We start from the raw sequence: 27328 nt of genomic DNA, 5'->3' as shown, positions 1-27328 counted from the left end.
ACAAAAGAGTTTAGATACAAAATTTAAAGTTTAATAGCAAGTATCTAATAAGGGGGTTGTGTGGACCTGTGATTCTAGCCTTGTTTCAGCAATGTGACAATACACAGTATGTAAAATGTGACTCTTTGCTTCCAGTAAATATATTTGTTTAATCCTGATTTACTAGCTGCATTGGTTGCCAGCAGTATTGCATTGGTTGGCAACAAGTATTTAAAAAGTAATGCACAAAAATGTTTTAGTATATTTAACACAAAAAATATTAAGGGTAAATTATCAAAGTAACATGTAGAAATATACCTGCTCAATCCCAGTTATTAAAGTGAATAAGGACCATATGGCTAAATCCCAGTTCATTGCTTTTAAAATTTACTTCTAAGGCTATAATTTCTCACAGACAAAAGGAAGGTTTTGTTATGCCTGAAGTTACTCCTTTTAAATTCATGATGTGCTCTTGCAGCACATTATTATTTAAAAATAAAACCACCAAACATAACATAAGAACGGCTGTACTGGGTCAGACCAAAAAGTCCATCTAGCCCAGTATCCTGGCTTCTGACAGTGGCCAATGCCAGGTGCCCCAGAGGGAATGAAAAGAACAGATAATCAGAAAAAAAAAGAGGACTTGTGACACCTTAGAGACTAACAAATTTATTTGAGCATAAGCTTTCGTGAGCTACAGCTTACTTCATCGGATGCATTCCGTATCTTGACTCCAGAGGGAAATCCCTTTTACTTTCAGGATTAAAGTTACTCAGTTGTTTAATCTTTGCAGGATCAATCTCATCTTTTCTATGTATGTTTTCTTAGACTGATCTTGGAATTGTGATAGTCACAAATATGTTCTCAAAGGAGGGGTGACTTAGCTTTTACCTGAGAGCTATTCTTTTCTCCACTGCTATGAGTCTCCACTTCAGAAGCTCTGTTAGTGTCCTGAGGTGTCTGGGAACGAGGAGGGCTTTGTAAACAGAAGCAAAAGGAGGGAAAAGCCTCATTAAATTCTTCATGCTGATATTCTCTATATGTGGAACTAAAAGTTAGCAAACAAACTTTGTTGGCGCAGCTGAAGTTTCTTCTACTGGAAGTTACAGCATGGGCAGCAATGCACAGGCTTCTCCACCGATGTGCTTCAATACTGACCTAATGGAACTACCTCTAGGGTTGCAGCATAACCCATCCTCCATGCTCATTTGACTACATCTGCCAAGAAGGAAGTCAGTTTAATGCATGGTATAACTTTTTGCAGATGTGGACATCTGTCTACAGGGTTACTGGACTTGTCCCCACAACTTAGTTCATAAATATCACTGAAAAACAGCGGATAGATAATGGCTTTTCGCCTGTATTCAAACCAGCCACCTAGAAATGGGAGCTCTCACATCCCCTTGCCCATTCCATAAACCTTCCAGTTCCTTCAATCAAATTAAACTTTATAGTGAGGATCCTCCACTGGTGTAAATTGTCACAGCCTCAATGAAATCTGTCAATTTACGAGAGCTGCCCCATATGGAAATTGTTTTTAAATGCTGCTACTAGAAAGCTCCATGGTCCGTAAATTAGATATAAGCTAAAATATCATTTTAGCAATTACCTAAGGTCACAAGCACACATTGGTTTTTATCATCCCTTTTTTACCATTATTTTTCCACCATTACTTTTCCATAAAGCTAATAAAGTAACACTTTACACCCTAAGAATGGCATTGATATTGTTTCCACACAGACTGATCGTACAATCTCTTAAGATGGCAGCCACCATGTGCAAACCCAGGTTGTGAAAGCATCAGATTTTCCTTTATTATAGCAGGAATGTTGCCAGTGATTTAGCAGTGTATCTGTGCAAAGTGCAGCTGATGCTGATACACTTCCCCTACGAAGTCACAGCATGTCAAAAACTTTGAGAAAACCCCTTTACATTGTGTGATTAAATTTTCCATGGCTCTTTCTCTTACAGTTTCTTTATGGTTTCATGGTGGGCTGCTTCAGAAACAGTATTCCTATTTTTACTTATTATAAAAAAACCCAATTTGTTAATTTTTATACAGATATGTGTTTATATAAACATCACACACACACACACACACACACACACACACACACACACACACACCAGGAAAATTGCGCTATAGTAAGCATTTCTGTGTTTGTAATAATGTATTTATAGCTACCTATCACAGCGGGAGCTCTCTCTTGAACTGCTTCTTCCGGATTCATGCTGCGCATCTAGGAGTATTTTCTCCATGTCACCATTGTAAATAGAAATAGAGTCTGGTACTTGCTCATGGCTTGTTGGCTGGACCGGGTTACCATTGCCATTGCTGCTGAAGTGCAGTTCGACCCAGGAACCTGCTTGGCATAATTAAAAACAAAACAGGAAAAAGCCACAAAGACAAATATTGAAAGTTGCAAAACAGACTAACACCACGTAACATTTTCAGGTTAAGTTTGATAACCTCACTCCTGCTTTCTACAACGTGACTACACCTGATACACATGGGTTATTGCTGGTTAACAGTAAAACACTATTCTAACATGCCTTTCAAAGGGGTAAAGTTGTAACCCCTTCAATTACTTCCAAAATAGTTGTTCCCCAGAGTAAATATATTGGTACTATTTATGCTGTTTGTTCTTTTTATGCCACTTTCTTGTCTGTTAAGGACCCAATCTAAAGCCCATTAAAGTCAACAGAAGTCTCTGAATTGTTTAATGGGCTTAAGATCAGGCCCCCCTCCCCAGACATTTGTGTAATATGGTTTGTTTTATAGCAACTGCACACTCGAGGACAAGCGGCCTTGTGTAAAAGGAGCTGCAAGAGCTAGAATGTCAGACCTCTCACCAAGGACTTTTCAGTGTGATGTAAAATGTACCAGAAAATACTGGCTCGATGCCTTTAGTATTCCAGTTTATGAACTGGGGAAGAATGGCTACTGTAATACTTAGATGCTTTTCTTAGAAAGCTAATACGTCATGCAGTTCTGGTTTACAGGAAAAATATGAAAGTACAAAGTGTCTGTATCCATACTCCGTTACAGAAGCTTTCATTTTAATTTGGTGGGATAATCCACTGTATGCATCTTCACGACTCAATGCAGTTGAAAGATATGGATTCTAATCTCAAGGATTGACTTCCTCTGCCAATGTTTTCACTGTTAATTTATTCAATGTTGTAGGATCATTGCTCCATAAAAACAGTGCTTGTTGTTTACCTTCTTCATTAAGCACATTTTAAAGTATCACTGTTGGGCAATATAGGATGTCTGGCAATTGCTAGATCAGCTATTTGCTACCTAAAATACATGCAAGATCAGTTGACAGTGACATGTTTATTTGTCTTATCAAAATGTATTCAGTAACAACTAACTTCCATGTTAAAAGCACCACCCATATTTCAAAGTACCTGGAGTTGGTTGTTCTTTTATAAAATCAAGTAAGTGGATAACACTTAAATATTTACATATATACACACAAATCAATGGAGCTTATTTATATAAATTGTTGATGTACACAAAGCTTTACAATAGTAAATACCATAATATAGTGTCCCTACACTGAACAATTTATAATCTAAAGCAGGGGTTCTCAAACTGTGGTCTGTGAGCTCCATTCAGGTGGTCCATGGACAGTTCCCTTTAAGGTGCGTGCCTGGTCAGCTACACATGAGAGAATGAAGGGCCACCCACCTAATTAGTGGATCCACACAGGTGTGGCTCCACTAATTTGGTGTCTGGACCTTGGAGAAGACACACACATAAGGTGAGGTAGTGGCCTTTGGGGGAATAGGGAGTAGGTGGGAGGGGGCAGTGGGGTGAAAAGAGGGGGTGGGGGAAATTTGGGATGTGCCACTGCCAGAGAAAGCGGCAAACTTTCACCAGCTCTGGGGCTGTGGCTGCCGGGGAGAGACGGCCCTCCTTCCTAGCCTCAGCTCTGTGGCTGCTGTGGCGGGGGAGAGAGGATTAGAAAGGTAGGACTGATATTAAAATATGAGTTGCGTGCTTTTATTTGTAGAACAAAAAAAGTTAATTTTTTTTATATAGCGCTTTTATCCAAAGTGCTTTACAATTGTTAGCTAATGATACAAACAATATTTGGAAAGATCATTAAGTGGTCCGCTGAGACCCTTGGCAATTTTCAAGTGGTCCGTGGAAGAAGGGGAGGAAAAAAAAAAAAAGCTTGAGAACCATTAATTTAAAGGCATTCCAGGCATAGTACAATTAGGTAAAAGATGACAGTATTTGTATTTCGGTGAAGATAATAGGTGAGACTTTTAATGAGAGAAAGTGGAAAGGGGAGAGTACTGGCATGTATTAACTGGAGGGACCATTCTTACAAGAGATTTAAAAGAAGCCAATAAATCAGGACTAGGAAACGGAACAGTTAGGCGAGAGGCTTCAGCAGAGTGTAGGGAGCATGACATACACAAAGAAATGAAATCAAAATAAATAAAGCAGTAGCTGTAATAGAACGCAGAAGGAATGGAGCCAATACAGAGATCTGTGAAGTGTGAAATGTAGTCCGAGCGACAGGACAGAGAGGATCTTGCTGACTGTGTTCTTAGTGGACAGAATGTTCGAGATAAGAACAGGAATTCAATCAAGCCAATTTGTGTTGTGGTTGACTAAATGGACAATTTAATAACCCTCTAAAATTTGGAACTCCATATAATCCTTTGCATGCAAATCTCTTGTGATGATAAAGTTGGGGAAAACACTTTAACTGCCACCTGTTGCCTTCCTACCTTTTCATCTGTCTGATTGTCTATATAAAAAACCTTTCTTCATCCTTCTGTTATGTTGTGGTGGACATCCTGAACAGGGTCAGAAGAGTCATCAATGTGGAGGTTTAAGTAGATGTGGCCTGACAGTGGCCCTGGCTTTTATACCTTCAGCAGTTTTGAGCCTACCATTTGGCTCCCATCCTGCCCTGCCTTGCTCCAAATGCCTCTTTCCAGCCCTCGCTCGCCTTTTGCTCTTCCATTTACTAGGTGTAGGATATGAAAGAAATTAAACTGAAACTATGCCTGTACTCACATTTACAGGAAAAAAATTGTCACTGGATGGTGCACTCGTGATATCACACAACTCAGCCAACTATCATACAGTACAAACTATATTTGCATACTGCAATGCGATTGGTGAAAGTACCATAAGTCGACTTTTAAATAATTATAAGCCAAACATTTGATTTTCTGCTAGCATGCCAGAAACATATGAATCAAAAAACTCTTATCCAAACCACACCAGAAATATAAAGGTAGGTTTTGTACATATATGCGGTGTACTGATTACTACCTTACATGCTGTCAGCTTTGTACCAAAATAATGTAACATGCTTTACTATTGTGAATCTGGACAGGATCTTTTCTTAGAATAATTATACTTGATTATTTAAATAACGTTTAAGTGCTTTGAATTTGAAAAATGTTATCTTAATGCTAGGTTAATGTCTGAACAGGTAACCTTATTTCTTTTAATCATAGTAAATACTCAGCATTTTATCTCTGATTGCAAATGGCTACTCATTCTCTGAGTTCTGGCAATGTCAGAATACTTATTCAAATTAAAGACAAGATAAATAGTGATAATTAAGTGCTCTCATGACTGATTTTAGACTTTAAAATATTTCTGTAGTCCTGCAATTATTAGAATGCACATTAATATCTGATTAGAGTAAATGGTTATGTTAGGCCATGTTAAACAAATGGAAATCACAAGTAATACTCTGTTTGCTATTCTAACACCTAAGAGCTGTTTTATTTCTTTAGCCTTTAAGGGCCCATCCACACTACAGACGCAAGTGTCAGGAGCCCCCAGTTGCAACTGAGTTAAATCACTGTTCCATCTTTTACTCTTTGAACAAGATCGAACTATGTTCTCCTATGATGCAAGAGATCTGGACCTAATTTGTGTATGCTGTACAGAAAGAACCTCTGATAACTGCTAGTGCTGGTAATAGTGTTAAAATTGTCAAAATTCCAGCTTCAAACTCATTTTTAATGATCAATTCCTATTTATACAGTTCCACAGACATTCAAAACTGCTTCACACAGCAACCTAAAGACAGTCCCTGATTTAACATATAATTTAGACATAACACAGCAGTATATGACAGAATATGGAGAGGACAAGAATTATGACTTTAAAAGATCATGCGCTAAATCCATGTTGCATATACATCGTGTTTTTTTTTATATGGGATATTCTGGTGATGGGGGCAATAGCTAGATTACTATAAATCAGCTGTTGCAATAGTGATTAGATACTGACGGCTTATGTTTTTATAAAGAAGAGGAACATAAACAGATAAGAGGGTGGGGGCTGGAAGGCAGTCTTGGGGAGGGATCTGAAGGAAAAAATAAGGTTAACTGGTGCACTGGACCAGGCAAGATTATACAAAAATAGGGATCAGCATGAGAAAATGCATGGATGGAGTAACTGGTGGGATATCATTGGCTTTGTGAATATCTCTAGCACAATACCGTACTTTCAAAATTAGTCAGTGCCACAGAACATTTGCACAGAATTCTGATGTCTGAATGACAAACTGTTCAGAGAGCAGGAAAAACTCAATTTGTACAGAGTAGAAGTCTCTCTCTGTATATCACAAATATATCTGTGAAAACCCCACTTAAAACAACTGTATTTCACATGCTTTAATGCTCAGCCACAGTCTTCCTCCCCCACAACCTCCTTTGCACTTCCAACATATCCTCATATACAAGGAAGATGTACAATAACACTAGAGCACATTTGAATGCACAATCTCTTAATTCTGATTTAGTACATTTGGTTTGCAAATAACACATTCTGTACTTTACCAGGGAGCACATATTTCTTGAGAATCTATTTGTGGGGGTGAGGCTGCGTGATTGAGATTTCAGTGCTTTTTTTAATGTGTTCCATTCTTTCATGTTAGTCAGAATTTCTTTCATCTCTATTGTCACTTAGACATTGAACCAGCCTTGACTTCCCAGGTGGAGAAACAGCTCTCTCTCTCTCTCTGAGTTTTCTGAGAATCTCCTCCCGGAACTGTTATAAAATTACACCTCAAGATGCACAAAATGGAACCTTATTTCCCAAGAAAACCTGATATTTCTATCCCAGGTGTAAGCATGGGTTTATCAGGCAAACTTGTCTTAGTGTCCCATTCCAGATGTAGCACACATACAAATGTTTGTATATAGTGTTTAACATCATTAAACTTTCCAAACACATGAAGGATATGAGATCTACCAGACAAAGTCCCTTTATGCAATGTGTGTCCTATCTCCATGTATCAGTGAGAGAGAAATAAGACCATCTGAGTGTTTGTTTGTGTTTTTCAAATCTTGCGAGGCCCTGAGAGTTATGAAACACCCTCTTGTGGTTTTGCTATGTGCGAAACTCCTAAACTGGCATATATACCGTGGGTAATCAAGTAAACTAAATTGCTCTGTCTGTCACATTGGCACAAATGGAAATCCTAGAGAACAGGGGGAATGTAAACTAGACTTCTTTTCTTTATTTCCAAAACTCCCATATATATATATATATATATATATATATATTGTGTGTGTGTGTGTGTGTGTATATATATATATATATATATATAAAAAATTAGGAAATACCCACTTTCTTCAATTTGAGGTGAATAAGGGAAATTCATTTCTCAATTTCTGCAAACTGATTTCTGTATTTTTTTTTAAGTATGGCAAATACATGCCCTGATTTCACTTCCTTTTTTACCCTCAGTAAAACATACATATCTATTATAATCCTAACTCGCTTTGTTCCATTTCCATGGTGCCTAAGTATTTTGAAACAAATGTATATTCGGTCAAAGTATTATAGTTTGCTGCAAGGGGTGGAGATGTCAAAACGAGAATAAGTACATCTGAACTTTAAAAAAAGATGTTAAATGATAGATCATCATTATTTACTTCCAGTAAAAAAATCAGTGTCTTCGGTCTTCTAAACAGACTCAAATCCACCCTATCTGGCCCTTGGAGTCTCAGTCTAAGGAACGTGAATTATATCACGGAGCTTGTACGAAGGTGGGGTTTTTTTTTTTTTCTTAAACACCCAGCCATCCATGCAGCTATAACTGTACCTGCCATAAGAAAAGGAGTACTTGTGGCACCTTAGAGACTAACAAATTTATTAGAGCATAAGCTTTCGTGAGCTACAGCTCACTTCATCGGATGCATTTGGTGGAAAAAACAGAGGGGAGATTTATATACACACACACAGAGAACATGAAACAATGGGTTTATCATACACACTGTAAGGAGAGTGATCACTTAAGATAAGTCATCACCAGCAGCAGGGGGGGGGGAAAGGAGGAAAACCTTTCATGGTGACAAGCAGGTAGGCTAATTCCAGCAGTTAACAAGAATATCAGAGGAACAGTGGGGGGTGGGGTGGGAGGGAGAAATACCATGGGGAAATAGTTTTACTTTGTGTAATGACTCATCCATTCCCAGTCTCTATTCAAGCCTAAGTTAATTGTATCCAGTTTGCAAATTAATTCCAATTCAGCAGTCTCTCGTTGGAGTCTGTTTTTGAAGCTTTTTTGTTGAAGTATAGCCACTCTTAGGTCTGTGATCGAGTGACCAGAGAGATTGAAGTGTTCTCCGACTGGTTTTTGAATGTTATAATAATGTACCTGCCATGTTACCATAACTGGCTTGCTGCTAATGGCAACTCACTGCTGGGGGGGGGGGAGGGGCGGTGCGTGTAACGAGATCCCCCACTGACTGGGTGGTTTTTAAATGGCTCACATTAACCCTGGATCTAGGCAAGATCCCCTAAGCCCGCACCCAATCTCACACGCATTTGTGGCGTGAAGGACAGCCGTGTATCGCCCCCGCGCATGCAGTACTGATCGCCACCCCTTTGCAAGTGCTGACATTCCCCCCCCCCATCCCCCCGCGCTTGTCAAGTTTCGTGTTTGCTGCACGATGGCTAAGGCGCGTAGGAGCAGAGCGGGACTTGGGAAGACGTCGCGTGCTACAAACAAAGGGAAGCCGAGTCTCAAACAGCCCCCGCTCGGGACAGCCAGCCCTTAGGCGGAGCGCAGGCTGAGGGGGGGGGGGCGCTTTCCCTCGCAAGGCCGGCAAATGGAGGGGCCCAGGCATTGCTGGGGAAGGGCTGGCTCTTACCATGCAAATTCTCCTCTTGTAGGCCGGGGCCCTCGCCCTGCGACATTGCCTCTGGTTTCTTCTAGGCGGGAGCGCTTCTGGTTTCAGCCCGCCCTCGCTGCCTGCTCTCTCCCGACGCTGCTGGCGGGAGCAGCCGCTGCGGCCGCGGACGCCCAGCAGCTGACACGGTCTGTTGTTGTTATTGCTGCGGCAGGTTCTGGCCTTTGTTTGCCATTATGACGTCTCGAGGGAACGGGCCACCCTGATTGGTTGTCATCACATTCCTCCCCTTTTGCCCCTGTAACGCTGGCGGGTGCCCTGGCGGCCCGGCGAGCGCGGGAGCTGCTGGAACCAAGCCCAAAACCTGGATGCCACCAGCGAGCAACAGCAGCTGCAGGTATTGATTGATTCGAGCAGTTACTGTCCTCTGGGTCCTAGTGGCGCCCCATCTGTCGTTGAAATGTGGGGGAACGCTGTTACTAAGCAGTTATGTAGCACCATTCTTTTGTACATTACAGAGTTTAAAGCCTCCCCCTCTGGCCTTGACTCCTGATTGGCTAAAAAACTGGCAAACGACTAGTTTGACTTTGCATTGGACACTTAAGTGTAGCTGGCCTCATTTCAGATTGGATGGGAAATGGGGATGGTCAAAATGCTCGGTTTCTAGCACACTAATGTGCATTGATTTATATGCATACATGCGTGACCTCATGTTCTAGCACTAATGTCTGGATCACTTATTCATTCCTCCACTTGCTGTGCGTCAGCTATGGTCCCGCTATTGTGGGGAACTTTCCTGGCTTATACGCTACCCCGGTGAAGTGGGCTAGCGAAAGGATCCGAGTCCTCGCTATCATTTCCTTTACCCAGAGGCCTGCCTGACTTCGAGGGCTCCCATTCCACTCTCCTGAGTGGCAGAGTCTTCCTAACCCCAACAAGGCTGGGCCCAGGATTCCCAGGGCTAGACCCCCAACCTTGTTGTGGTCACTTAGGGCAGGGGCTAGGGTGTTCCCACCCTGGGGTGCTCTCTCTGTTCTGAACACTTCCCTAACCCACTGATTATTCCATACAGTTCAAAGCAAACACAATTTATTAAACAGCACTCAGAGAATTAAAAAAAAATAAGGAAAACATGGGAAAAGTTAAAGGAAAACACATAACCCCGCTCTGTGGCATGGGGACATCACAACCAGCATCTCTGGAATGGAAGGGAAGTTCAGTCTGTTCCTCACAAGTCCCAGGCCTCCTCCTCAGGCCCTGGCTGTGCTGCAGGGATGCTGCGGGTTGGACACTTGCTCTGACAGTGGCCACATGCCTTCAGGCTCTAGGTGGCAGGACCCTTCTTCCCAGCATTGCCCCAGTCCCATCGGGTTACGGTTCCCTTCCAAGTCTGGCCTGCAGAGCCTTTTGGCTGGGGGCGTCTCCCTATGCTGGGCTCACTGGGCTCGCTCTCCCTAGCTGCTCACCACACCTGGCTTCAGATGGCTTCAGCTCCAGCTCCACTCTGCCTTAGCGCTGCTGCTGCTGCTCTGCTTCCAGCTCCCTGGGCTGCTTCTCTGGCCCCTCCAGCTCTGGTTGCTGCAGCTCTGCTCCCAGGACAGGTCTGCTCTCTGGGCTGCTGAGCGGGGTGGGATAGCTCAGTGGTTTGAGCTTTGGCCTGCTAAATCCAGGGTTGTGAGTTCAATCCTTGAGGGGGCCATTTAGGGATCTGGGGCAAAAATTGGGGATTGGTCCTGCTTTGAGCAGGGGGTTGGACTAGATAGATGACCTCCTGAGGTCCCTTCTAACCCTCATATTGGGGGGGAGGGATAGCTCAGTGGTTTGAGCATTGGCTTGCTAAACCCAGGGTTGTGAGTTCAATCCTTGAGGGGGCCATTTAGGGATTTGGGGCAAAAATTGGGGATTGGTCCTGCTTTGAGCAGGGGGTTGGACTAGATGATCTCCTGAGGTCCCTTCCAACCCTGATATTCTGTGATCCTAGCACTGACCTGCTCCCTGGGCTGCTGCTCTGGCTTTTGTTGCTGTGACTTTGCTCCCCAGCTCAGCTCAGGTTCCTGCTCTCTCCTTAGCTCAGCCTCACTCTGTCTCAGGCAATTCCAGCTCACATGGAGAACAGGACTTCTCCTGACTCCTTGATTAGCCTGCCTGCCCTGTCAATCAGGCTGACCTGGAGCATTGGCCTCTCCACATGTTCCTGGTGGCTGTCACTCTCAGTGTCCTGATTTCCCATCAGCTCTTCTCCTTTCTTTTGGTACTGGGAGCTAGCCAGTCAAAAACCCCCACTGAGTTTTAGTAAGAGGCCAACCGTCCCCTTACATATGCAACTTGTTACTGACCTGTGTGTGCCTAGAAGTATTACCTTTCCCTACTCTACGAATTGTAGTGGCCTTTAGCCACTGCTGGGCCTGTTTTACACCTAAAACTTGGGTCAACCTAGCTATCTCACTCAGGGTTGTGAAAAATTTCACACCCTGTGTGACACAGGTCAACGTAATCCACATTGTGTACACATTACTAGGTCAAAAGAAAAATTATTCTGTCAACCTAGCTATTTCCTCTCAAGGAGGTGGATTTACTACAGCGATGGGGGGAAAAAAACCCTTCTGTTACTACAAGAAATCTCTACACTACAGTGCTACAGACATTTCTGATCAGAAGGGCACAGTCAAATCTCAGTTTGTTGTTGTAAATTGCTTTTGAGCCATCTTTGGCAAATAAAATTCTATATTGATTTTTTTAAACTTTCTCTTTCAACACTCTCTTGTTTTATTGGTGGCAAAAAGGGTTCATAATTATATGCAGTTACAACACCCTGTGAGCACACATTTAATATATACAATGTAATAATAATTAGACCACTGCATATCTATAAAAACACTGGTGTGCTGCATTGAAAAATTAGAAACATAGGTACACCTCTGACTTCAAGGCCTCTCCATGCACTTTCCTGGTATCATCATCTGAAACTCTTTTCAGAAAGTCCAGGACCGGTTGAAAATAAAAATTATTTTAAAGGTAAGGTCTGACCTGAAACTACGGCTCTTAACAAGCTCTTCTATTTTAATGTAGATTTTAGCTTTAAAATTGATAAAATAAAAAGGTTAACCTTTTGCAAAAGTTCTATTGAGTCTAATAGGGATTAAACCAATATTGTTCTTTTGAAATTATTTCAAAATCCTAAAAAGGTATTATTCATACCATCCTATCAAGTTCTATAGCAAGGATATATTTCATTATTCAAAAACCTATAGAAAGATTATCATTTTCTCTTAAATTCCATATAATCTTTCACAGAGAAAATAGGAACTGTCTTGACTCAAATTTTATCACTTTTATAAAAGGCCTTTTGTACTGATGCAATATGAATTGAGTGGTTACAATGCATTCCCTAATGATACAAGGAGCAATTCATGGTGTTCACTTGCTCACTTTTTAAAGAGACAACACCTTATTTTTTTTTGAACACTTCAATTAGTAAATCATGGGATTACATCCCCTGCTATTCTATAAATGACATTAACAACAATGGCTTTATACAATTTCTGAATCAGGTAATTAGACTCCAGCTTTTTAAATCATCTCTACAGTTTCAATCTAGTTTAAACGTGTCAAACATTGAAGCTTCTCCCACTTTACTTTGTATGGTTTTCTGCAGGGTAATAGATCTCACTGTCAGGAAATTTCCCCTCAACCTTAACTTTAATTTCAACCCATAATTCTTACCCATTTACTATGCCAAGTAAATCTTCTCTGTCACCCAAAGACCTCTTGATGTCAATTGTCAAATGGCACAAGGGTAGATAGGGGATTCTTGTACTCCTGGGTTCACCAAAAGAATGCCATGAAAGCCTGTGATACACTGGTCGTTATAACCATTGCAAGATTTATGTACAGAAAATATGTGAGGAATTCTGTATATATGTACAAAGGTCTGGTCTGGTCTAACTGGAGTGCAAATGAATCCTTGGGCATCCTTCAATTTGTGAAGATAAACCACCTGCAGGCTTTATCTTGTGAAAGGGGGATTTTAGCCAGCCTGGCTGAAACCCTAGGAAAAGGACTTGGGTAAGCTATAGGAGATGAGAGAATTTCTTGTGAGTTAAATTTAGGCTCTAGAAAGCATATTATGATTTTTTTTAATATATTTTCCCAATATTCTGACTTACCATCATTTGAAACTCTATTCTTTGATGAGAAACTCAGAGGACTTGGGAGTTGGTGTGTGTCTATTGCTTACCTGTAGAGAGAAGATGAGAGCTGCGGAGGCCTATAGGAGAGTGCTTGTGGTGCCACAGGCCGGTGGAGTCAGAGAGCTAATCCACAACAGGCACAGACAAGACATCCTCACATTAAGGGCAGGTGGTAGCAAGATGCCTCAGGACCCTGAGTACCCTGGCACGTGTCATGCTCTCCTTCCTTGCAAATGTTGCAGTGTGTTATGTTCTCCTGCATATAGACAAATTATTTCCATGAAATCCCGACTCCATTGACGTCAATGGCAAAAACCCATTGACTTCAATAGGGCCAGGATTTCACCTTTATGTATTTAATTCATATACAGTGCTGGTTGGGATTTTTTTGATAAAATGTGTGATCAGAAAATGCCAATTTGTCAAAACCAAAACTTTTGTGATAACATATCAGTTCTGGTCAAAGTGTGGGTGTGTGTCCTGGGCTATCCCTGTGGTTAGAACACTCACCTGCCTGGTGAGTGACCCAGGTTCAAGTCACTCACCTGGCATGTGAGAGACACAGGACTTGAGTGACTTCAACCTGGGCCCTCCACATCCCAGGTGAGTGCCCTAACCACTGGATTTCTCTCCGTGTGGTTTTTTGTTTGTTTGCAAACCTGTCAATGTCCCTAAGTGGAATGAGAATTGTTTGAAACCTTGGAAAATTTTCATGAGACAGGAAAACTACTTCATGCTCAGGTCTTCCCTTGTAATCTTTCCTTATCAGTCATTTCCTCCAGTCTCTTAAGTACTCCTTTTCTTTTAGTCATCTTTGTAATACTTCTCTTCTTCAGTTTGTCATTAACTTTCTGGTAAAGAGGTCCCCAGAACTGTTCGTGATGCTATTACAGGTACAAGGGAGCTTTAATCTCCTTATTGTTTGACGGAATAGCCCTGCATGTGCATCTCAAAATGGCACTGGCCTTTTTCTGAAGCTATATCAAATTGAGAACTCGTATGTAATGTGTTCCTCACTATCATTCCCAAGTCTCTTTCAGCAGTGCTGATTTCCAGGTTTCTCCCTCTCATTAAATATCTATGTTTTCCCATGTTTTCCCCAGATGGTTTGCATTTTTCTGTTCAGCCTCATTTTGTTGTTTCTAATCTCTCTAAGAATGCTTCTATTTCTTTGTCTTCACTGGTGTTCCCTGCTTCTGATACTGAACAGACTGGAATGGGGCTTCCATTCCTCAAGGGAAAGATTAAATAATGGGAAGAATAAGAATGCTCAGAACCAAAGCAGAGAAACATCTGCAGCACACATAGACTTTAGATCCTGATTTGGGCAGTGACTCACATAACCTACAGGACCATGTAGGCTATGGGGATTAGATGAGTTGTAGACTGAAAGAGTTAACTCTGACCAATCAGCTATTAGAATTCTTAATTGTATTTATATACCCACATTATTATTTCTTCATATATTTCTTAATGCTCTTTAGTGTAACCCCTTTAACTGAAGTAGCCAGTGTTCTAACTAACCTCTGCCTTTTATCTCTTGTCTTACACCTTTTATCTCTGCCAGACTGGGAGTAAAGGTCATTTTATGTGGCTCCTGATATGTCATTCTTGGGGGAACCCACACAATGGTGACTATATTGCTCTGATACTAGAAGTGTCTATCACACTTGCCTCCAGGATTTGTAGTGTGGTGTGGTTGCCATGGCTATCAAAAGGAACAAATCTCTGTGTATGACTGCTCACATGGGCTCAAGATCCAGCCTACCTTGAACAAAAGAGGGTGAGTTACCATGTTTTGCTTGTGTCACCTGTGAGACACCTGTGCAAAGTACAAATTAGCAGAAGAAGCCAAAGATAAGAAATGTTGGAGGAAAATATTTCCTCATAATAATGACATTGTTTGTGATTTAAAAATGTTGCAAGATGGTGAAAGAATTAAAGAGGAAATAGATATACTTTAATGATTACACTAGATTCTGAAATTGCATATTGCTCAAAAAGTCACTTTTAGATTTAGCCCAGCTAAAGTATTGTAATGACTAATTTGGTGACTTTAATTTTTGTAATGATGTTAGAGTGGGAAAAGATGTAATGTTCTCAGGGTGATATAGTCTAAGAAAATAGACTATCTCTGTATCTACTACAGCTGAATTAGAGCTAGTAGATGTGCAGAGAGCAACACCCCAGTCAAAACAAACACTGTTTTCTCCCTAGTGGATAAATCTCCATCCAATTTAGACATGACTATGGGTACCTCACAGGAAACTTTATAAAACAAAATAATCTGAAAAATAACCCCAAACTCTTGTCTGATCACTATCTGTTAATCTGTGTTAGTCAATTGACCTATATTCTCAAACTGCATGCCACTATCCCACAGGTACAGCTGTTTACTGATGCAATCAACTCCAATATTGATGCTTTCAAATGAGCCATTTGCACAGGAGACGTGACTCAGGGTGTGTGTTGAGGCCTTGAAGGCTTTCATAAGAGGCTTTTTAACTGGTTACTCAAACAACTAAAGAAGGGTAGGGGGAAGGAAAACCCTTGACAGATTTAGGAGATCCAGAGGCTGAACTGTTTCACTGTTATTTCTTGGAAACAGAAGCAGCAATCTGCATGACTATAAGAGAATTGGACGGACTTTGTTAATGTTAAGAGCTAAATCAGACTGTTCATATCTCAAAGGGATAATAGACATGGGGACAAAGCAAGCTTCCAATTAATATGAATAATAAATAAACTCCCTATTAGCTTGGCTCATATTAGCAAGCCTCATCAGACTGTAAACTATCTAATGCAAGGATTAGGTCCTTCTTTGGGTTTCTGCATGTCCTAGCACAATGAGACACCAATCCTAATTTGGGACCTGTGAGCATTAATGCAATATAAATTATTATTAATAACAATAGACTGCTCCTTCGTGAAATTAATAGACTGGATCCCAAGCCCATGGAATCTTTCCATCAACTTTAGGCTTTGGATCAGGCCCTAATACCTCACGCTAGTGACACACAGGGACAATGCTTTTCATAGATTGAAAGAATAACAAAGTATTTGTCACTATTACTCAGGTGCATACACTTTTGAATAAATATAGAATTAGGAAGCCATAAGTAAGACTTGCTTATGGGGCTACACTGTTTGGTCAGTAAGCAATTAGAAAAGGAGTACTTGTGGCACCTTAGAGACTAACAAATTTATTAGAGCATAAGCTTTCGTGAGCTACAGCTCACTTCATCGGATGCAAATCCGATGAAGTGAGCTGTAGCTCACGAAAGCTTATGCTCTAATAAATTTGTTAGTCTCTAAGGTGCCACAAGTACTCCTTTTCTTTTTGCGAATACAGACTAACACGGCTGCTACTCTGAAACCTAAGCAATTAGAGTAATTCACAGTGCAACAATCTGTGATCTAATGGCATGTTTGCTTTGGAAACAAGGCACTGGGACCTCATAAATTTCCCATTGTTCCCCCTTGTATTTAAAAAATTTGCAACCAAATGATCCCCTTTGCTGTTGGCAATGTATAGGGAATGTTTTGTTAAGAACAGACCACCACACCTCATGAACGAGGCTATGATCTCAGTAATGGTTAAGCCAAATGAAGATCCACTACAGTTTTCATTTTATTGACCAGTATCATTCCTAAATGATAAATTTAAGATAATTTCTAAACCATTAGCTAAAAGGAAAGAGTACCCTTATTTGGGGTAAAATACAGAGATTAATCAGGCTTAGTTAAGTCACCTTCGGTGTCTTTGAATCTGAGAAATTGGTGACCTATAGATAGTGGCCTCATTTAAAGTGGAAAGCATCTTTGGCTACATTGATTGTGGGCTTCCTAAACAGAAACAGATGAGTTTTAGTAACAGTTTTAGAGAATGTATTTCCACATTATATCATGAATCTTCAGCCTGATTAATACAATTTGGTGATGGCTGGTTGAGACCTTGTTTTCTAAGGGGGTTAAAGAGGACATAACATTACTATTATTTTTTCTGAAAAAATTTGTACCTTGACTGGATGGTAGCGATAACGGGAGCACTGGTGTAGAGAATGCACCAAGACCCACTGACATTTTTACTGGCATACTGTGTAAACCTGCATTGTGTATGTTTAGCTCAAATAGTGGCCACACTAGTGTTAGCGAAACTGGAAAATCTTTCAGAAAAAAAGGCTAGGATAGACAGTCTAAGAGCCATAATTGTTATCTACTATAATTAAAGCTGAACTGGAAGACCCTACCAATGATGCAATTCACTTAGCTTTTATAATCAGATGCAAGTTCTTTAAATTCTGCAAGGTAAAAGCAGGGCATAGCCTCATTCCAGTCCAGTCCATAGAAGGTACTGAGTGTTGCAGATTTGCTGATGTCTGTGAAGGGAAAACTCATATATTTTCTGAGAAGCCCACAGGTTGTTAGCATATCCCTAAATCACAGCTCTGGGGAGATATATTCTGCAATTTACGCACTATATAAGGCATTAACCAATCCCAGACCAGATTCATGTAAAGAATAGCTCTATTGAAATCAATGGAGCTATGCCACTTTACACCAGCTCAGGATCTGGCCTGTATTTAATCTGCAGAACTACCAGTTGTTGGTTGTGTCCTTCAAATGTTGTTTATCAATTTTGCCAGATGAACACTAGGGAAGCCCAAGTGAGAAGGAGATATAAGAATTAAATATTCCAATGATTAATTTAGTAAATGTGCTGGGTGTGATCAGATCAGAAATAAATCTGTAAACTCCTGGCACAGATTGGTGTATCTACATTTGTTAAATGTAACTAATCTGCTCATCTGAGGGTTTGTACCAGAGCATACCTAAATCCTTGACTGAGGCATAAAATAAATTATATCAGTGATATTGTTGACAAATGTATATAGGTGTAAGCTGTTGGCTATCTGGCATATCATTTGACATTGCTGGGCTGAGGAAATGATAGAATTCTTGGACATCTAGAATCTTCATCAGCTACAAGCATACCTCTCAAGTGTCCTGCACTGTGCAGGACATCCTGCATCTGGCTCCAATTTATAAATTTGTCCCTCCAGCCTACGTTGCTATAGCAAAGTCCTGATTCGGCTGCCCCAGTGCAGGTCATCATGGCTGCAGAGTGAGCTCCGACCTGCGTGAATAGGGCCCTACCAAATTCATGGCCATGAAAAATGTGTCATGGACTCTGAAATCTGGTCTTTTATGCACTTTTATCCTATACTATACAGGTTTCATGGGGGAGACCAACATTTCTCAAATTCGGCGTCCTGACCCCAAAGAGAGTTGCAGGGGGGTCGCAAGGTTATTTTAGGTGGGCCACAGTATTGTCACCCTTACTTCTGCGCTGCCTTCAGAGCTGGGTGGCTGGAGAGCATTGGCGGGTGACTGGAGAGCGGCAGCTGTTGGCTGGGCACCTAGCTCTGAAGGCAGTGCCCCGCCAGCAGCAGTGCAGAACTAAGGGTGGCAATACAATACCATGCCACCCTTACTTCTGTGCTGCTGCGTTCAGAGCTGGGCGGCCAGAGAGTTGCGCCTGCTGACTGAGGGCCCAGCTCTGCAGGCAGCAGCGCAGAAATAAGGATAGCAGTACCCCAACACCCGTCCCCAATAACCTTGCACCTCCCCAACTCCTTTTTGGGTCAGGATCCCTAAAATTGCAACACTGTGCAATTTCAGATTTAAATAGCTGAAATCGTGAAATTTACAATTTTTAAAATCCTATGACCATGAAATTGACCAAAATGGACTCTGAATTTGGTAGGTCCTACGCATGAAGCAGTACCTGTTCTGAAGTGTGTTCCAGCACTGCACCCTCAGGAAGCCTTCCAGAAAGGCCAGGAGCACCAAGGCCTATGGTAGGGTGCAGCTGCTGCTGCAATGGGAAGAGGGGCAGACTCCAGCTCCTCTAAACCTGCTCCCAAAGTTGGTCCAGATGCCCCCTGTGGGCACCTCTCAAGTTATCCCTCCTGCCAGTCCCAGGGCTCCCCCACCTGCCATTCCCATTCCTGCCAAGCTCAGAGGAACCTCATCCCATTCCTGCCATCTTCAGGGATCCTTCTGCCATTCCCAGGGGACTCTCCCCCACACAATCCCTGCCAGTCCCGGGGGCCCGTGTTGCATCCTTGCCAGATGTATTCAGTAAAAAAAATTGATTTCCCTCATTTGAAGGGTCATTGCCCTCATTTCAGAGTCCGGAGGTTGACAGGTATGGCTGCAAGTCTGTGGTCTTAATGGTTTCCCTCAAGCTGAATAGAAGAAATATAACAACAGGTTGTAGTGTTTGGGGGTTTCTTGTTTTGTTTTTTCAATCACAGCTAAGAACTGTTTCATGCAGCTCTAAAGATGTGAAATGGACTAACAGGATCAACAGATCCCTGCCACTTATAAGGTTAGTTGCAGGCCAGCATGTGAATTGGCCTAATTCAAAATTAGGGAGAGCTTGTTCTAACTTTGCAGAATGGAGAGAGCCACTTGTGGATGGGATTCCTTGCTTTCCCACAAAATATACCTCCTGTTATTCATGTCACAGCCCGCATTTGCTTGCTTGGTGTTATTTACTACTCTGAACATCAAATTCTCTTTTGATCATATTGCTCATGTTAAGGTCTTAATGTTTTATGGAAGCCAATAACAATCCTTTAAAAAAAAAGATTATGCACAACTAGTGGGAAGGTTGTGCTTGAATTTCAAAAGTATTGCACATCTGAATGCAAAAACACAAGCTCTGGCCTTGAGACTAATCCACAGCAATCCTGCAATGAACTGCCATGGAAAGTCTTAAAATTGTCAGACAATGTTATCTCTTTCAAATATTGACAGAGGGTTTAATGCCATCAGTATAGAAAATGAGTGGTCTCCAAAGATAGATCGCTAATTAAAAAGGAGTGTTGCCATCTGACAGCAGCTAACAGGTTACTGCAGTGAATTAATCCAGTCAAGAAGAACAAATGAAGTATCTTCTGTGACAGAGGGGCTACATTTTGCTTCTTTTAAATAATCTGAGGATACCGATTCTAATTCACTCTAGGTGAAAATCTTAATTTCTAATCTACAGCAAAGCCAAATTTTCACTGAAGTGCTCTGCTGGGAGTGGAAGACCAATCTTTGGCCTTCCTTTCTGCTTAAAGCCCTTAGGCCCTGATTCTGCCCAGACAAAGCCCTGCACTGATGCAGAGCCCCAGTGAATGGGGCTCCTGAAGGGTACAAGATGAGGGCCTTACTAGTTGCTATCTTGTATTCGGAGTACACCACAAAGATGACAGCACAAGTATTTATCTCAAGTATCAGATATTGGTTATTGCCAGAAACAGGCTGTTGAACTCAGTAAATCAGAATGATAAGTTCAGGGTCAATCTTCAGTTTTGCTAAGTTTATGCTCTGAACCATCTTTCCACTTCCCCAATCCTGGACCTGCAGCACGGACTAACATGGGGTGCTATAGTGGAAGGTGGTTGCATCTTTAACTATGAAGAGGCTATTGTCCCTCCATAATATATCACGTCTGATGAGAATACTCAACAGGTAAGCTTAAAATTCAATTTAAAGGAGCATTCATGTGAGAAAAACTCATTCACTTTAATGACAGGTTTCAGAGTAGCAGTTGTGTTAGTCTGTATCTGCAAAAAGAAGAGGAGTACTTGTGGCACCTTAGAGACTAACAAATTTATTTGAACATAAGCTTTCGTGAGCTACAGCCCATTTCATCAGATGCATAGAATGGAACATATAGTAAGAAGATATATATACATACAGAGAACATTAAAAGGTGGAAGTTGCCATACCAACTCTGAGGCTAATTAATTAAGATGAGCTATTATCAGTAGGAGAAAAAAAACTTCTGTAGTGATAATCAAGATGGCCCATTTCAGACAGTTGACAAGAAGGTGTGAAGATACTTAACATGGGGAAATAGATTAAATTTGTGTAATGACCCAGCTATTCCCAGTCTCTATTCAAGCCCAAGTTAATGGTATCTAGTTTGCAAATTAATTCCAGTTCAGCAGTTTCTCGCTGGAGTCTGTTTTTGAAGCTCTTCTGTTGCAAAATTGCCACCTTTAAGTCTGTTACTGAATGGCTAGAGAGGTTGAAGTGTTCTCCTATTGGTTTTTGAATGTTATGATTCCTGATGTCAGATTTGTGTCCATTTATTCTTTTGCGTAGAGATTGTCCGGTTTGGTCAATGTACATGGCAGAGGGGCATTGCTGGCACATGATGGCATATATCATATTGGTAGATGTGCAGGTGAACGAGCTCCTGATGGCGTGGCTGATGTGATTAGGTCCTATGATGGTGTCAATTGAATAGAAATGTGGACAGAGTTGGCATCGGGCTTTGTTGCAAGGATAGGTTCATGGGTTAGTGTTTTTGTTGTGTAGTGTGGTGTGTGGATGCTGGTGAGTAATTGCTTCAGGTTGGGGGGCTGTCTGTAAGCGAGGACTGGTCTGTCTCCCAAGACCTGTGAAAGTGAGGGATTGTCTTTCAAGATAGGTTGTAGGTGACGGCTAGTGGTGTTCTGTTATTTTCTTTGTTGGGCCTGTCCTGTAGTAGGTGACTTCTGGGTACTCTTCTGGCTCTGTCAATCACAGATCTTGGGAGACACTTTGAAAAGCTTGCCATAGAAACCAAATTGTCCTCTCATTGTGTCCAGATCACAGGTGAGGCACAGAGGTGGTCAGTGATGTGGAGAAACCTGTATTGGGGCTGACATGTCAGTGGGTAAACAGAAGATGATAGTCTCTTATTAATCTAACTCCAGCACTAATTCATTTAAAAAAAATAAAGGGGGAAAGTATTAAGTTAGTTTTCCAGTAGGGAAAATGGAATCAAAGATATGGACCCTGCAGATACCGTGGTGACAAGAGAAGCAAAAACTCCTAGATAGAACTAAATGGAAGCTTTTATAATTTAACTTTGTAAGAAACACTCTTATCGTCATTATATATCCATGTGCTAGTCACAATAGTGATTCAGATATTTTCCTCCTAAGAACTGAATATGCACATTGCCCTGAACATGATAGTATTCTAAGGGTTAATGTACTCTGTGATTTACTGTATTAAGCCTATAGCTCTCCATTGCCCTCTGCTGTCCATTTAGTCTGATACTAGCATTTAGATGGGAAAAATATCCTCAGGAAATCTAAGACAAAACCCACAGCACTGATATGAAAAATATGTTTAAAAATATTCAAAATAGCAGACGTGTTAGTCCTGCCTAGCTGCATATTATGTATTGACATGACTCTGAATGAATGTGCCAATGCTTCAAGAACCAAAGGCTAAATATGATAGCATGGAGGATGTGCTCTGACTGGTTCATTTGGCTGGGGGGAAAGAAGGACCATTAATGCTTTGTTTCGCCTTTTCAATCCCCATGCCTACCGATTACTCTATGGGGGAGAAGACACTAGCTCTCATCTGTTTATTCACATCAACAGCCAATACCTGCACTGTGCTCACCCTGCAATCTTAATTCTGGGAACAAGCAATAATGTACTTCATGCTGTAGATGAATGTGGAAAAATCAAACTGAAATGGGCTCTAAAGCTTTTTAAAATCTGTCTTCTAATAAGAAAATCTGATAAATATTTTACACTTCAGAGCTAGTGAAACACCAAGCATATTCTGTATAAAACACAGTGCAGTCAGAATGTATTTCCTGTCTCACTAGCACATATATTACATTGTTTTAGAGCTGATTTCTTATGTTATCAGTGTTTAAGCCTTTATGGAAGGAGAGTTAGAAGAGGGAAATCTATCAGAGATTTCCTCATGGAACTCCTTTGTTATTCCAATGGAGAGGAAAGGAGGCAGGGTGTTGCTCTTACCTGGCAGAATAGGACATGGTGCATGCTTCATAATTTGGCAGCAGCTTTCAAGGGATCTAAGCAGAGGCCTTGTGCTCTGGTGCCAGTGAGGCTTTCCTTCCCCAGCTCCCTGGCAGCATTGGACACTTCTGTTGCTCTAGGGTGCTGGGTGGGGAAAGGTTTCTCAGCACAAAAGATAATACATACCTATGCTCTATCTTTTCCAGAGAATCTGCATGGAGCTAGGAGGATGATCTGTGTCCTGCCTTGTGTTTCCCCTCGCTCACTCTGTCCCCTCCCTTAACCCAGATCTGTAGAAGGCCCTTCAAAGGAGAGGAGTAGGGAACAGTGCTACAGAAATGTCTGAATATCCGTTCCATTCACCTGTGAGCAAATCTGAGTGGGATGCTCCAGGCCAATACAATTACAGAGAATTGTCCAAACATGCCCAGCCACTGTCACTCTCACACACTACCTCTTGCCCCCTCCCTCTTTTCTACATAGACTCTTCCATCCGTTTTATTCTACAGCCAAACTTTTTACTACATAGCTTTTATTTTACTTGCCCACACTTTTAGATAAGATCAAGTGCAGTATCAGAGGGGGGAGAGGGGGATATTTTCCATCTTTAAATTCTGTTATCACTCTGTCCATTGGTGCAAACGAAACATTTAATGTTGATCTGAAATTCCTGTAGCTCACATGGTATGTTTAACTTTAAAATACAGTATAAAGAACTAAAATGTTAGACCAGGAAAGCAGAGGGAAATTACTCTGAAAAATCAAATTCTGAAAAAGGAAACTTAATCCTTTTAGCTGAAAACAGGGAATGGCTGGTGTAGCCATTATGCTAATTTTACATAAATTCTGGTTGAGACCAAACTAACTGGCAGCTATGGCTGTGTTATAAACTGTGACCTCTGATGCAGAGGGGTTTTATTTATACAGGTTTGTATACATTTTGAAATGAGACTTCATAGTCCACTGTCTTCTAATATAGGGTTTTAATTTATCCATTCTTTCTAGTTGCAGTATGAACAAAGTTTAATATTTATACATGTACTTGAGAATTTGTCAATTTGTCTTGTTACTACATAGATCCATAAGAGAACAACAGGGATATGTGCACATGTTTAGTGGCTTAATGTGCCTTCCTACAGGAAGTGATTTTACAACCTTATACTGTGACTGAAAATACTATTTGATCATTAATTTGAATTCAAACACAATTCAATCATATGGTGAAAAAAATCACAAATTGCCACAAATGGGACTTTCTGTGTAATAAACTTTGAAAGGTTAAAACTAAATGCCTCTTCCTGAGTCATGTCAGTTGCCAAGACATTCAGGAAAGGTTATATTGTAATTTAGCTATCAAAATTTCCCTCACTTTCCCTCAAAGGTAATTTGTTTTGCAACCCATTGGCCAGATTCTGCTCTGACTTGTGCTCTATGTAACTTATTGATTTCAAATTGATGGGACAAATTCACTACTGTAGTAACAGCAGGTGTAATTACTTTCGCAGGTGCAGTGATGCCTAAAACATGGCATGAATACTCAAGAGATATAGCAGAGACATTCAGTGATAGCACAAGGTGAGTGTCACCATTTCTAGGCTATGGGGGTGGAAGAAAGCATGTCAGGCAGTGAAGACAGACATGTGTCCAACAGTAGGGCAAGTAATCACATGTGTGACTAAGGTGGGTGTAAACTGATGCAGCTTCCTTCTCCCATCTTCCACATGGTGTACAATTGACCTAAAATCCAGCAAGCAGCTGACAACAGCAGGACAACTCACACCCACCAAGCTCTCTCTCCTTCCACTTGTGAGAAGTATTGTTATACCCCACTGCTCAGATTACTCACCATCAGTAGGATAGAGTGGAGTGTGATGGGCTGCAGACACTGGGGTTCAGAAACCACCATCGGTGGGTATCAGTGGTGGTGGGTATTGGTAAAGAAGCTTAGTTAGTGACTGGATGGTGAACCTGTGTAAATGCAATCCATCAGCCTGTCCTAGGAAGGGAAGATGATAAAATGGCAAGTTGCAAAATCCCTTGAACAGTGGTTGTCAACCAGGGGTATGTGTGGGTACTCAGAGGTGCATCAGCTCATCTAGATATTTGCCCAGATTTACAACAGGCTACATAAAAAGCACTAGTGGAGCCAGTACAAACTAAAATTTCATACAGACAATGACTTGTTTATACTGCTCTGTATACTATACACTGAAATGTAAGTACAATATTTATATTCCAATTGATTTATTTTATAGTTATACGGTAAACATGAGAACATACAGAATTTTTACAGTAATAGTGTGCTGTGACACTGTTGTACTTTTATGTCTGATTTTGTAAGTTTTTAAGTGAGGTGGAACTTGGGGGTATGCAAGACAAATCAAACTCTTGAAAGGGGTCTGAAAAGGCTGAGAGCCACTTCCCTAGGAAATAAGCAGCAATGGTTCCACTGTGTCACTATGGGTTCACTATGCAATGGGTCCACTTTGCTACTCTGCCAACCGACAGCTGTTTGCCATTGCTCTGCAGTTAGGCAATGGCAAGTAGTAGTTCTGTGTGGCACCCACACAGACGCACTGATACATGCCACTGTGCCAAGCAGAGGGCCAGATATTTAGTTGGTGTAAAGAGATATATCTTCATTGTCTTCAGCCTACTGTGCTGATTTACACCAGCTGAGGATCTGACTCATAAAATTGCTGCTTTTCCATTTGTGAAATCCACTTTCCTTTTACATCCTGTTCATCTCCTACTTGGGATGTGAAGGGGTAATTTACACATTTCTTTTTAACGTGACCTAACAACTGAGTTCCAGAGTTGCATGGGAGGAGAGAGGAGAAACTAAATCAGGATATAGTCCTGAATGGCAGAAGTCTTTGAAATGGGCACAATAGAAGTTTTTTTGATGGCTAAACATTAATTCAGGAAATAGATAGATTATAAAATGGCCTTTCTCAGTTGGTTTTAAGACTGATTGAAATAAAAACATGTCAAATTAATTCTCACATGCTCTAGGAAAGTTCACAGAACTGATACGTGAGAGGTTGCTTGTCTCTGGAGCCTTTTGTTAGCAATTGGAAGTCTGCATTTATTTTAATGTAAATCTTCATGGTTAATGCCCACAAGATAACGACACAGAAGCACCCTGCTGTTATCTCTCCCAATTGTACATTATATTGGACTAAATCATTTATAAGCCTATTGATCTGTTAACCTGTGATCCGGCCCCATGCTGTAATCCATTAAAAATTCTTTACTTGCATGTCAACACAAAAACCATCTGTTGGTTATTTCCATTTAAATCTGAGACACTGCCCCACCTCCTCCAGTTAGACCAACTAGATAAAAGGTACAAAATTTCAAATATTTTAAAGCCACAATTTTTGTTTCAGATTCATTTTATCTCGTGTTTAGTTTAAAGCACATTTTATTCTTGTTTTCTTACAGGAGCACCTAAGGATCTCTGATCAGAGCCCCATCATGCTGTGCACCGTACAAAGACTGTTCATAATCTAAGATTTAGATACAAAGGAATAGGTGAATAAATAAACCAGTGGGAGAGAGAGGGAGGACAAAGTTATAGCATAAACATGACCAAATACTCAACACAGTGGTCTTAGGAGTCACAACATGGTGGGGGGAGGGGGGAAGCCTAGTCACTTTGACTGGTCTCCATTGGAATTGTGTAGCTCAGACACTGCACACTTGCTTAAAAGATGGTCCCTGAATGTTTCTGAAATTCTCCATTCTCCCTCTGTTTCGTGCACCACATAAGTTGGCTCCATTATTAAGCCTTTTTGTTGTTGTCAAACACTTACTGGCCTCTCTCAATCACATCAGTATAATTACTTCCATGGCTGTGTAGTTCGCAGAACAGTGTTCACTCATTAACTGTCAAAGTGGTCATTGATTGTCGTTCCTTCGAGTTATTCATTGCTGAAAAAATCATGCATGTCTCTTACACGTCTTATCTAGACAGTTGGGTTGCTCATAAGATGTGTAATAGATGTGCACAATCTACAATTTGTCTCCTTTATATCAGCAAATTAAAAACCAAAACAGCACTGCCACAGTAGGGTTAATGGTCTGACTTTATACCTGCTCTGCAGAAATAAGGAAATGAAGGGGTCTGGTCTATACAAAAAAATTGTACTTGTGAAACTAAATTGGTTTCTAAATCGATTTTAAAAAGAA

General features: G+C 41.0%; 1 protein-coding gene and 1 long non-coding RNA gene across 2 annotated transcripts in view; one reads left to right on the top strand and one right to left on the bottom strand.

Annotated features, from left to right (window-relative positions):
* BNIP3 (BCL2 interacting protein 3) overlaps positions 1–9557 on the bottom strand; it is a 16926-nt gene extending 7369 nt beyond the window's left edge. Inside the window, exons 1-3 of the mRNA XM_038408990.1 lie at positions 9133–9557; positions 2165–2342; positions 871–955 (exon numbers count right to left, since the gene is read on the bottom strand). Coding sequence (XP_038264918.1) covers positions 871–955; positions 2165–2342; positions 9133–9178 — 309 coding nt within the window. The 5' untranslated portion in view covers positions 9179–9557. The remainder of the gene's footprint in view (positions 1–870; positions 956–2164; positions 2343–9132) is intronic.
* LOC122460893 lies at positions 9401–27328 on the top strand. The gene is made up of 3 exons (XR_006282501.1): positions 9401–9508; positions 24640–24709; positions 26582–27328. It is a non-coding gene; the product is annotated as an uncharacterized LOC122460893 (long non-coding RNA).

The sequence above is a fragment of the Dermochelys coriacea genome, chromosome 7 (genome assembly GCF_009764565.3).
Source record: "Dermochelys coriacea isolate rDerCor1 chromosome 7, rDerCor1.pri.v4, whole genome shotgun sequence".
Classification (NCBI taxonomy): Eukaryota; Metazoa; Chordata; order Testudines; family Dermochelyidae; genus Dermochelys; species Dermochelys coriacea.
This window is presented reverse-complemented; position numbering and strand designations above follow the sequence as displayed.